This window comes from Ailuropoda melanoleuca, chromosome 6 (assembly GCF_002007445.2).
Source record: "Ailuropoda melanoleuca isolate Jingjing chromosome 6, ASM200744v2, whole genome shotgun sequence".
NCBI classification, from domain to species: Eukaryota; Metazoa; Chordata; class Mammalia; order Carnivora; family Ursidae; genus Ailuropoda; species Ailuropoda melanoleuca.
Genome location: NC_048223.1, coordinates 16,335,891 through 16,348,883, shown reverse-complemented (window position 1 = coordinate 16,348,883; position 12,993 = coordinate 16,335,891). Strand labels below are relative to the sequence as shown.

General features: G+C 44.4%; 1 protein-coding gene across 4 annotated transcripts in view; it reads right to left on the bottom strand.

Annotated features, from left to right (window-relative positions):
• Nucleotides 1–12,993, bottom strand: part of CPNE4 (copine 4) — a 461,864-nt gene that overhangs the window by 33,979 nt on the left and 414,892 nt on the right. For all 4 annotated transcript variants that reach the window (XM_002922652.4, XM_034662003.1, XM_034662002.1 and 1 more), the window contains 2 exons: nt 8,375–8,461; nt 5,404–5,463 (listed from right to left, as the gene is read on the bottom strand). In XM_002922652.4, coding sequence (XP_002922698.1) covers nt 5,404–5,463; nt 8,375–8,461 — 147 coding nt within the window. The remainder of the gene's footprint in view (nt 1–5,403; nt 5,464–8,374; nt 8,462–12,993) is intronic.

Here is a 12,993-nt window from a genome sequence, read left to right as displayed (position 1 = left end):
CCTGAACGTGTTAGGGTCGGGAAGGTTTCCTGAAAGAATTTGTCATAGGTGATCGTTTTCTTTAGGCTGGAAGGTTAATCAGGGAGGAGCCACATTCAACTTATTGTATCATATTATATTACCAAAATGTAGACTATAAAATCAGAGATAAAGGAAAACAATACCATCCTTAATGTTAGAAAATTGCCAATACTAAAAATGGCCATCTGTAAATATGAAAAAAAAAAAAACCCTTTCTGGGGGTCACCTGGACCACTTGAGAATCTGATACAAGATTTATATCCTCTCATCAGAAAATGCACACAGCTGATTGTGCACACAATTTCGGAAAGTANGGTTAATTTTCCACAAATTGCAAAGTGCTCCCCTCTTCAACTTAGGGGTCCTTCTCATTTCTCAGAAGTCTATACCAGAGTCCACCAGCAGTTAGTCTGGGATATAATGTAAAGATTTAAAACCTAAACTGGGATACAGTGTGGACATAGGATGCCCTGAACGTGTTAGGGTCGGGAAGGTTTCCTGAAAGAATTTGTCATAGGTGATCGTTTTCTTTAGGCTGGAAGGTTAATCAGGGAGGAGCCACATTCAACTTATTGTATCATATTATATTACCAAAATGTAGACTATAAAATCAGAGATAAAGGAAAACAATACCATCCTTAATGTTAGAAAATTGCCAATACTAAAAATGGCCATCTGTAAATATGAAAAAAAAAAAAACCCTTTCTGGGGGTCACCTGGACCACTTGAGAATCTGATACAAGATTTATATCCTCTCATCAGAAAAGGCACACAGCTGATTGTGCACACAATTTCGGAAAGTCGAGGATGCCCCTGAGGTCAATTCTCATTCCTCAAGGATTCCACTAGCCTAACAAGTCATGTTTTCTTTTTCCTTTCTAGATTTTCTCTCTCCATCTCTCTCTCTTACGTCTTTCTTTTAAACATTTTTTATTATGTTATGTTAGTCACCATACAGTACATCATTAATTTTTGATGTAGTGTTCCATGATCCATCGTTTGCGTATCACACCCAGTGCTCCATGTAATACGTGCCCTCCTTACTACCCATCACCGGCCACTCTCTCTTATCTCTTAAGACACAAACATTTTACCTGGTTATAATCATAGGGTAGCTCTGCTTTACATTCTTTTTTTTCACTTAACATTATGTCTTAAACATGTCCCCATGTTATCATCATTCATTATACTTATCATAATCCACCCAGATGAGGTACTGAAATTTACATAGCCATTATCTTACCGTTGGACATTTAGGTTGCTTACAGCTTGTCTCTGAAAATCCGCCTTCCAAAGTGCATTTTTATGCATCTGGAAAAGAAGTAACTTTCAAAGGAAACAGTGAACTCTTCACCATTTTCTTTCCAACTACCTTATGGTGTCTGTCTCTTCTATGCTGTCTATAATTTTGTGTTTTGTGTGTGAAATTCTAGTATCTAATTTTATTTTTGGCTGCTGTGCCATGTGCCAAACACAGTGAACTCCATCTCCCCCTCTCTAGTCTGTTTCTCGTCCGCCCACCCCCCCCATCTCCTCCAAGACTGCCACGTGACAGTTGCCCTCAAGTTCCTACGATTTGAGGATTCACATGAGACGGAACGTCCTCGGGGGCGCCCTTGACCTCCTGAAATGGTGCGCAGAATCAGCTGTGTGCATTTTCCAGTGAGAGGATATAGATTGTGTATCAGATTCTCAAGTGGGGCCGACAACCAAAAAAGAATCATTGACTAAGGCTCTTTTTAGCATCTTAATCTCTTTCCCTCCACTGGGGCGTCTCCTTTGCTTATGGTCAGATTCTAGCCTGAAACCTCCCCTCTTTTAATCCTCAAGGTGCTATCCTCCTTTTCTCCTCTTGCCTCCCCTTCACTGCCAGCATTCTTGAATGAATAGTTATACCTGCTGGGTTCACTTCCTTACCTTCTGTCTACACCCTAACTCCTGGGTCTCCCTGTCTCACGCTGCTGAAATTGCTCTTTCAAAAGATGATATGTGCCTCTTTATCACATGACCCAGTTTTTTATTCTTCACTCTGACTTCTCTCTCGCATATGGGATTATTGCCCTTGATCTTACAAAATTTTCTTCCTGGTCGTTTGAAGTACTGCCTCCTCCTGGACCTTTTCCTCTGGCATTTCTTCTCCTATTGGTTGCCCCTCATCCCCTTGCTGCCCGGTGGAGATCTTCTGCAATTTCCTGAGACATCTTTTCTCTCTGTAGTCTTCTCTCTGGTCGTCTCACCCAGACCCATTCGTGTGCAGCTTCTGTCTCTCTCCTGAGACCTAGGACCATATTTGTAAGTGCCGTCTCTACGGGGAGGCCTGGAAGTACCTCCATCGGGTCCAAAAGCAAATCCATCATCTTGCTGGCAGCTCCTCTGGATTTCCATATTGCCATGAATAGGATCACCATGCTTTGTCAGTCAGGCACAAAAGATCTGAGCCCTCTGGACTCCTCCTTCTCCCTGGCCTCCTGTCTTCTCACTGGATCATGGGCCAAGGCTTATTGAACTCTCTTGCCACAGTGTTTCTTCCTACTGTTGCCCTGCTAGCTTAGCCTTTTATTAGTTGTCACCAGGACTGTTAATCTCTTCTGGCTTCATCTTCCAGAGTCCCCTCACCACCTTCGATGCCTTCCACTAAACACTTCCAGTTTAGTTCCCTAAAGCATGTGCCCAATTGCTTCAACGTCCTGCTCAAGATTCCTCTGACCATTGCCTTATCCACCACATTACTTTAAAATTAAAAAGCCCTTCAAATTCTTAATCCGAACCACTTCTCCAACACTCCTCTGAATATACCGTTTATGCATATTAACCCAAATATGATTTTGATATTTATAATTAGAACATATGGATGCATAAACATTTAAGTTCATGGGGATGCTTTTTTTTTTTTTTCCTTAAGAGAGGTGAAGGTGGGGAGGGTCAGACAGAGAGGGAGAGAGAGAATCTTAAGCAGGTTCCATGCCCAGTGCGGAGCTGGACGTGGGGCTTGATCTCACAACCCTGAGATCATGACCTGAGTCAAAATCAAGAGTTGGACAGTTAACTGACTGAACCATCCAGGTGTCCCTGTAGGGATGCTTTTAAAAGAAAAACCTAGTATCCTATTTATTCATCTCATTTCCTGTTTGTCCTAAACCTTACCTCTCCTTTAAGGTTTAGGGTTCAATCCATTATAATTCAATTAAAGTGCCTAATAGACATCAGCCTGGCACCTGAAGGGAAAGAAGCGTCACTTTTGACGTTCTTAAGCTTGAGTCAGAGGGACCAGGTATCTGTGGAAAGTATGAAAGCTTTCTCTGAGCCCCTGCTTGTAAAGTGTACTAGTCAGAGTCTTGACAGGAAACAAATGGTCCCCTCAAAAGGGATGATCCAGAAAGAGCTTAATAAAAGGACAAGTCAAAGAATCTGAGGGAAACTAAGTCAATAAGGTAAGGGAGGAGGAGCTGGAACTGGGAAGGTGCTGGTGAGAGCCATTAAGGTGGTGCCTGCCGGCTGGGGAGGATCAGCAGGGGTGACAAGAGAGGGGAGGGCTCATCCTTCCGTGTCAGGCAGGCCTTGTGGACCCAGGATGTGGAGCTGGGGACCCTGCGGGGTTAAACTTCCGGTGCTCACAGGGGCTGGCTCTTTGCAGCATAACTCCAAGCGCAGAGCAAGCCCCTGAAGGTTGAATAAAGAGTTGTTCAAGAGCATGGAATCTATAGACTCTAAAACAGACCCAAATCAATAGAGCTTTCCCTTGAAAACCTATAAATAGTTTTCTGAAAGGCTCCTTTGCCTAAGATTGTGGGACACTATTTCCAGTAGCTCTCCTTTATGACATTGCTGGCTTCTCTACTCTCATTTGGGTACATCCAGCATGGCAGCAAGCCCCCAGAACAGCCAGTGTTGGGCGTGCACGCTCAAGACGAACATGTCTGCTACTCTCCGTGTGGGCCGGCACGCAACGCACGTAGGAGGGCTCGGTGGGTGTGCCTTCGGAGAGGCTTCGATTTTAAAGAAATGACCAAATTCTGTAATTAACTCACAACCATTCAGGGATAGGTGAACAATGCCCAAAGTTTAGGGGGGACACACGTAGAGCCGTCTGAGATTAGCGTAGAGGACAAGCCTCTAGTTAAGGAGAGGTCAGCCTATCAAACAACCGCTTACCACATCCCCCTGGAACGCCCCCATTTAGTCCTTTGAGTATCACCATCCCTGTCCCAGAGATATCATTGGATCTGTCTGCTCTCTTGGGCTTAAACCTGGACAAAAAATTAAACTACCTGCCTCGCTTCCTCATATGACTGCACCAGCCGAGGGAGCTAAGCAGGGCCGAACTTCATGAGCCTACATCTGTAAGATGAGGAACAAAAGATGTTCAGATTGTATTTCTCTTGTTTGCCATGTGGCTTTCCCATAGGTTTTAGCAGATCTATCTCTGGCCATCTGGGGATGCTCTTTCTGGAGGCCACATCTGCCCAAACCTAGGAGGGTTTCAAATATTAAGTAAGTTATTCCGGGCAGATGGACTCATAAACTTGGTCTACCAGGCATTTTAAAAAGACCCAGCCTATGGGCGCCTGGGTGGCTCAGTCATCGATCATCTGCCTTTGGCTCAGGGTGTGACCCCAGGGTCCTGGGATCAAGCCCCACATCAGGCTCCTCCACTGGGAGCCTGCTTCTTCCTTCCCACTCCCCCTGCTTGTGTTCCCTTTCTCGCTGGCTGTCTCTCTCTGTCAAATAAATAAATAAATACATAAAATCTTAAAAAAAAAAAAAAGACCCAGCCTACCCACCAAATACATATTCGGAGGGTATAAATCCCATGTGCTCATGGGTTATATGTAGGAGATGATCCTTGATCCACCCACTGAGTCTAGATGCTCTATTTCTCAACTCTGAAAGACTAGTTCTCCAATATTTTGGAATTCGTTCTTCATTGTCTGATGAGCCATTTGGATGACTTCCTCTTGGCACTGACCATTGGGCATCGGTGCCTGTGTTTGGGCTGCATCTGCCTGGGCTCAGTGGGACTTACCAGCAAGGTTTACTTCCTTGCTATCCAACGCACCAGGTGAGGATGGGATCCGGCAATATGCCCACTGCCCCTTGCCTCATATAGTTACTGAAAGAATGGGAAGCATCAGGAGGGTTCCCAAACCACCTGAGTTTGAGTGGCATGAATTTCCCGGTATGACTTCCTGACAACCATACTCCCTGGAGAAAACAGAAGTATGAGGTCACTTCAGAAACATGATACCATACAATATTCCAGCAATGAGACCTGAACAAAGCTGACCCGGGATTTTAATAAACTTTTGTCTCCTCATTCCCCCACCCCAGCACCATTCCCCACACCTTGCTCCCTGCCTATGAACACATATGGAAACGACTTACTGTAAACTGGATTTGGCAGCCGCCCATGATGTAGTCCAAGAAAGAATGCATCTTGTGGATCTGCAGAGGAGGAGAGGAAACCGTTTTAGCAACAGCATGATCTCTTTCCTTACGCAGTGGAAGCTTAATCTTTGGGGTTAGGTTGCTACCCTAGAAGAAAGAGCAGAAAGAGATCTGTGGGGAAAAGAGGGGTCAGTCGATTTGGTCANGGAGAGGAAACCGTTTTAGCAACAGCATGATCTCTTTCCTTACGCAGTGGAAGCTTAATCTTTGGGGTTAGGCTGCTACCCTAGAAGAAAGAGCAGAAAGAGATCTGTGGGGAAAAGAGGGGTCAGTCGATTTGGGTCTNGTCGATTTGGTCATGCTAAAGGAGAGAAAAAGCAATGCTCGATTCAGATGGCCCTTGAGGGCTGCAACTACCTAAGCTCTGCTCCCCTCTTTGTGTTACAGATGCCTCCGGTGAGACAGTAACAGCAGATTTTCATGTATTGCCCTTGTTTTGGAATGAACAAAGTCTCACACTTGGCTTCAGTTTTGCTCCCCATGGCTAAGTCCCAGGGCTGGTAACATTCTAAATACCATAAGTAATCTAGGTTGGTGGCTTCAGCATGGCAATGACCTGAGAAGGCGTTTACTGACAGTTTCCCATTAGTAAGATTCCTGCCATGCCATGAACAATGAACTTATGAGGCTAACTCTAAGCCAGGGGCTTAACATCCATGATTTCATTTAATTCTTAGAACTACTCTATAAAAGTGGTACTATCATTATTGTGCCATTTTGTGGAGGAGGGAGTTGAGGCTAAGATCACCTACCCAGTAGGTGATGGAAGTGGGACTCTAATGACGGCAGTCTGGACTGCATCATCCATTCTTTGGACCTCTGTGCAGGAAGTCAGTATGGCCCCTGCTTTCTGCCCCACCACCATCATCTGCGTTCTCGTGTGCCTTACTGATTTCTGGTCTTCATTTCCGCTTCTTTATGATTCTGCTGCTTGACTCTGGGTGATATTCATCCATTTATTTATTTAACAAGGATTTATTGAGTCCCCACTCTGCACTAGATGCTAGGGATATAGTGATGAGAAAAACGGACACAACCCCTGTAGTCATGGAGCTTTAGACGGGCCCCTATACCTGGGCAGGGAGTAACTGATTTTTGACCCTCAGTCCTCAGATTCCATCTGATGCTCAGGGTAGCTTCTCAGAGACTGACCCACGAAATCCCATGTTGGTGTCTCTAGGTACCACCTCCAGGTGGCACACATCTCTTGGCAGACTTTTCTCAGGGCTGATGGTCACTTGGCCCCCTAAACAGTGCCTGCTCCTGGCTTCCTTTTTCTTTTTTTTCCTTTTTCTTTTAGATTTTTTATTTATTAATTTGAGAAAGAGTGTGCAAGTGAGAGTGAGAGCACAAGCAGGCAGCGAGGGTCATAGGCAGAGGGAGAAGCAGCCCACTGAGCAGGGAGCCTGATGTGGGGCTCAATCCCAGGACTCCAGGATCATGACCTGAGCTGAAGGCAGACACTTAACCAACTGAGCCACGCAGGCATTCCCAGAAGAAAAGTTTATTACTCACAGCAACCAGAAGGATAGGAGGCATGTCATGCCACTCAGGGGCCACATGGGGAAGCACCAGGGTCAGTTAGAAGACAGAAAGATTGAAAGGGAAGTGTGGGTGGCAGTCTTTATTGTGGGTGGGGTTTTTTTTGTTTTTGTTTTGTTTTGTTTTGTTTTGTTTTTGTAAGGAATGAGTGGGGCAGGGTAAGCAGTTAATCTGGTTTAGGACTGGAGTCTGAATAATTTTCATGGCCCTGGGCTATAAGGGTGGTCTCTAATTATCTGAAGCCTGGACCCAGGGTCATGTAGGGCCACAGGAATATTGGCTCCGTATGTGAGAGCACCATAAAGGAGGTGGTTGGGGGTATGGGCTCTGGATGGTTTGGTCTGCATATCAAAGGCAAGGCTCATGTGCAAGTCGTTTGCTATCTCCAGGAATTAGCTAACCCTGGGAGGAGCAGACCCTACGCAGGTCCACAAGGCTCCAAGATGTTAAAGCATCAAAAACTTTAGAAAATAAAAAACATAATTAATACAATGGTCCCAGATGGCCAGTCCCAATACACTGTCCCCTAGTCCCACTGACGGGTTCAAGAGGTGGACGCATCCGTCTTTCCTTTCCTCTCGCTCTCGCTCTTGCTATGAGAGGATGTGCTCCTGCAGCGCCTGGCAGCCATGGAGAGGCCACTTTGAGAGAAGGAAGCTGGTATACACAGAGAGAAACTAGATGGCATTTAAGTCTTGTATGGTGGAGTCAGACAGGCATAGGTTAAAATCTCAGCTCTTAAACTTACCATGTGCATGACTAGTTACATGATCTCAGTTGACAACCGAAATCTCAGGGTTACGATACAAGTTAAACAGAATTCATCATCGTTACTCTCACACAGGAAATACTCAGCCAGTGCCAGAGTTATTCTCAGATGTGATTTCAGAGGTTTGATTATTAGCATGTAGGATTTTCTGTGAAGTTAGAGCCCTTCTGGGAGGAGTTTCTCGGCCCTCGTGACCTTCCCACATTGCTTTGTGTTCATGGTACCTTTCAGCATGAGTGAGGTGCCACCTAGAAAGCATGAACACTGCGACAAGCACACAGGAGGGGCTCTGGAAATGCTGACTTATCCTTTGGAGGCTCTCCCTCTAATGCTGTTCCAGACAGAGAAGAGCCTGACATGTGACCAGGACTCTCCATCTTTGGGGGTATGACTATCTTTGTGGAAGGGATGGTGGCATCAAGCCACCACAGCTCCAAGACCACCCATGTTTACATTTCTCATTGCATATCCATTAATACATTGACTTTCTGATTTTTATTTTTAAAAATACCACATCTCCTTGACATTCTCTCCCACTGTCTTCCTCCCAGACAGCCCTAGCTTCACACTCCTGAAAGAGAGGGACTACATACATACCTTGCACTGATTCAAAATCACAATGCCTGAGTTCTTGTAATTCTTCTTCTTGGCTTTGTACTTGGGGTTGATGCACTCCCACTGCACCTGCAACAAGAAAGCCTGCTCAGGAGGAAGGGGAGTCATTCAGTGAGGCCAAGCCCCCAGGTGCTGCAGCAGGCGGATCTGAGGGCTGACAAATATTCTCTGCGTGATCGTCCTTGCATCCTGAGGGACAGTTCAGAGGCATGGTTGAGTGAGACTGATACTAGATTGCCTGGTTGGAATCCTGGTCCCACCAATTTCCAGCCATGCGACCCTTAGCAAATTAGTTGATTCCTCTATACCTTGGATATCTCCTCTGTAAAATGGAGCTGATAATTGTATCTATCTCAGGATTATTGTGAAGCTTTAATAATTAATCCATGTCATACATCTAAAACAGTGCCTGGCACTTATAAATGCTTTTTATTATTGGGTCAAATCAAGCAACAGAGAGAAGGAGACATCTATAGACACATTCCTAACACAAGTGTTGAGTGCTAGTGCCTAGGAAATGGCTCAAAATATCAGAACACTGAGAGATATTGGATGCTGGCTACAGAAAGTTAATGATGAGTTTGCAAAGAACCTCACTGAGAACTAAAATAATGGAGTGATACATATGACAACAGTGACACAATAGACCTCCAAAGGGGATAGTGTCAGAGCTGCAGGAGTGGCTGGGAACTGAGGAGGTAGCTGCGAACTAAGGGAGCGTATAGGGGAAGAGATATCAACCTTTCCAGCCTACAGAAGACTTCATGTGACAAAACCAACTACGAGTCAAACATTCAAAAGCCACTGAATTCTCCTGCTCACCATTCTATGGGAGCCATATCCTTGGATTTCCACTTGGGAAGACAAATTTTCACTCTTTCTGTGACAATTGGGAGTATCTGAAAATAAAGCAGTTTCTGAGGCAGATGTGAGTGGTATAGACTGATCAGCTTTGATCCCCACTGATCCATTCCTCTCAATGTTCATGCATTTGTGCAGGTCCCTCCCACAATGATGGGGAGCTTAGTCATGTGACTTGTTTTGGCCAATGGGATATTAGCAAAGGTGCTATGAGCAGAGGACTAAAAAGTGCCTGTGCACTGAGGCTTGCCTTCTCCCTGCTGCTGGGGGTTTTTACCACCATGTAAAAAAGATTAGGCTGATCTCCTGGAGAATAGAAGAGTACATGGAGGAATGTCTCGGCCATCCCGGTTGCCGAGGCACAAATGCAGGAGTGAGCTTAGCTGGCATCATGTAGAACAGAGAGGAGCTGCCCCAGGTGAACTCAGGCTAAGTTGCCAACTCAGGGAACTGTGAGTAAATAATGATTGTTGCTTTCAGCCAGGAAGTTTGGGGGTAATTTGTCCCTCAACAACGGATAACTGAGAACAGTAGTTTCTCAATACTGGGGAAGTTCCACGAGGGGCTGGGCAACCACATAAGGGCTGGGAAGAAAGGAATCCTATGCTGGCTAAGGGTCCTCTAGAACTCTTTCCATAAGAGGAAGGAATGAAAAAGAGGTAGGAAGGTAGGAAGGAAGGAAGATAGGAAGGGGGAGAGGGAGGAAGGGAAGGAGGGAGGAGGGGAGGGTGGGAGGAGAGAAGAGGAAGAAAGAAGAGTCAAATTGAATCTGAAATCAAGGCATCTCCAGCCCTGTTTTTTTTTTTTTTGTTTGTTTTTTGTTTTTTGTTTTTTAAAGGCCTAATCTTTCCATCATGATGATGGTTGTCTTTCTTCCCTGTCTTAGGTTCTCTTCTCATTTGCTCTCCATGTGGATAGTGCTTGCTAAACAAGAATTCCAGCTCGTCTTAAAGTAGATCTAGTATTTTTCAGACAAAGCACCTCAAATCCCTCCCAAGCCCACAAAACTGAAATTGCCTCCCCCTAAACCTTCCTCTAACGTCAGAGTATGAACAAATAGCATAGGGATTTACCTTACAATTGGAAAGAAAAGATCCAAACTTAGCTATGATAATTCCTTTGTCATTTTCAATAATTTCTCTTAACCTCAATTTCTTCAGTCAAGCAGGACATAACAAATGAAACTTTGAATGAGTTAGATTTCAAGTTATCTTAAGAACTATAATGATAATCCATGAAAAGTCTACCCATTTCCATCTTAGGCTAAGGCAAACCAGTAGTAGAGGATGGGTTGGCGCAGCCAGACAAGGGCTCTAAGGGAGCTGAATTAGAACTTGCAGGTACTTGGGGCTTTTATGTCTGTTGGGCGGGAAAGGGGTGCTGATGAACCAGGACTAAGTATTTTGCATCTGTGTTGGGAAAACATTTTCATGTTATTATAGGCTATTTGCTTTACATGTACAATCCCATTTAACTCTCCCACAACTCCCTTTTAGAGATGAAAGATGAGGCTCAGGTCTTCTGGGTGGCAACTGGCGGAGTTGCGATTCACCCCATCGGTCTCACTCCAAAGCTTGGCTGTTAACATAGTGCTTCCCCTGGAAGGGTCTTGAGGGGGGCTCTCCTATTTGTTCTTGCAAGTTTCCTTTTTGACCACCTCAAACCAAGGCTGTTCATGAAGGCCCCCCAAGAACTAACCAAGTTAATCAAGAATTTACCCTACAGAACCACGACTCTCACAGGAAGGAGCTTAAAAGAGGATGGCTCCTCTTTTTGTCCCTGTTTCTACTTCCTGAGTTTCCTCAGTTTCAGCCTCCTTTATCCTCTCTCCCTATCCTCCATTCTCTTGACATTAACTACCTGTTTGCTGATGGCTCCAAAATACATCTCCAGGTAGGCCTCTCCTCCAGTTTCCCAAACCCCATTCTTGAACTTTCCTCACTAGCTGGACCTCCCTGAAACAAGACTTCCTTACTCAGGAAATGACACCGACGTTTAGTCATCTATTCCCACCATATCCAAACCCTCAACACACCTTGTAGCTTCTGTCTCCAAAATCCATCTTAAATCACTCCACTTCCCTCCACCTCCATCATCACTTTTTGAGCCTAAGTCATTATCACCTCTTGTCTTACCTACAGTAGTAGCCTCCTGACAGATCTGCTTCACTGTCTTCTTTCTATATAACGAGTTATGTACACAGTGGCCAGAGTCATTTTTTATTTTTTTTTATTTATTTATTTTTTTTTTAAAGATTTTATTTATTTGACAGAGATAGAGACAGCCAGCGAGAGAGGGAACACAAGCAGGGGGAGTGGGAGAGGAAGAAGCAGGCTCACAGTGGAGGAGCCTGATGTGGGGCTCAATCCCATAACGCCGGGATCACGCCCTGAGCCGAAGGCAGACGCTTAACCGCTGTGCCACCCAGGCGCCCCCAGAGTCATTTTTTAGAAAGTTAAAACCAGTCATGTCATTCTCTGGCTTGGACATCTTTGCACTGCTGTCCTGTAGAACTTTGTGCAATGATGGAAATATTCTAAATCTGTACCAACCAATATTGAAGCTGCTAGCCACATGAGGTTATGGAGCACTGGACTGTGGCTAGGGTGGCTGAGGAATTGAAATTGAAACTTAATTTTCATTAATTAAAAGTAAGACTAAAACACTCACATGTAGCTAGTGGCTCCTGTCCTGGGGAGCACAAAGCTGTCTCTTACCACGTTTAGAAGAAAATCCAAACCCCTTTCTTTGAGCAATTAGAATGTGCTTTTTCTGGCCCCTGCCTCTGTCTTTGAGTACATCTCATCTACCCTCTCTGCTCCAGATGTACTGGTCTCTTTTCACATCCTTAATCACACCAAGCTCTTACTCAGGACTTGGTAATGCTGTTCCCTCAGCCTGCATGCTTTTCCCTTGCTTGTTACATGGCTGGCTTATTTTCATCTTTAAGGGAAGAAAGGAATTAAGGGACTTCAACTTAAAAGCTGCCTTTTTGGGTTATCTTTCCAATACCACACCTTTATACTACACTTGTTCAGTTTTTTATAGCATTTGTCACAAACTGTAATGACATTTTTATTTTTTGTTTATTTGATTCATGTTTATATTTTGGTCTACACCTACAGCTTGGTACGTAGTAGGTGTTCCATAATAAATACTGGTAGAACCAATAAATAAGAACATTTCCCACAGCGCAAATTGTCCCATTGTACCCAAATGGGACTGAATGATTGAACTAAATAAAATCTTTCCGGTATCTCAGTGATACAGAAAAGTACACAGCATATGATTCATTTCCTCAGTGGGACATAAACATTTATTTCTGTTTGTTTGAAAGCATTAGACTTTGGTGTTCTTCAATTATAATATATGCTATAATTTTTCTTGTACTACCCTCTTAGGAAACCATAGATGAAATGTTTCCCACAGTTATTGATTTGGCTATTTCTACTTGTAGGAGAACAAGGCACAGCTTTGTGAAACTTTTTAGAACTCTAATATGTGGTATTGACAACTCATTGATTTATTAGTTCAGTAGGGCCTGGTTCAACAGAACAACAACTTCTCTGGCTATCTTGTTATCCTGGGTGTGACATCACTTATAATTTAATCTGTTTTTTTAAGATTTTATTTATTTATTTGAGAGGCAGAGAGCATGAGAGAGTGGCGGGGGGGGAAGGTGGGAGGGAGAAGCAGGCTCACCGCTGAGCAGGGAGCCCGAAGCGGGACTCAATCCCAGG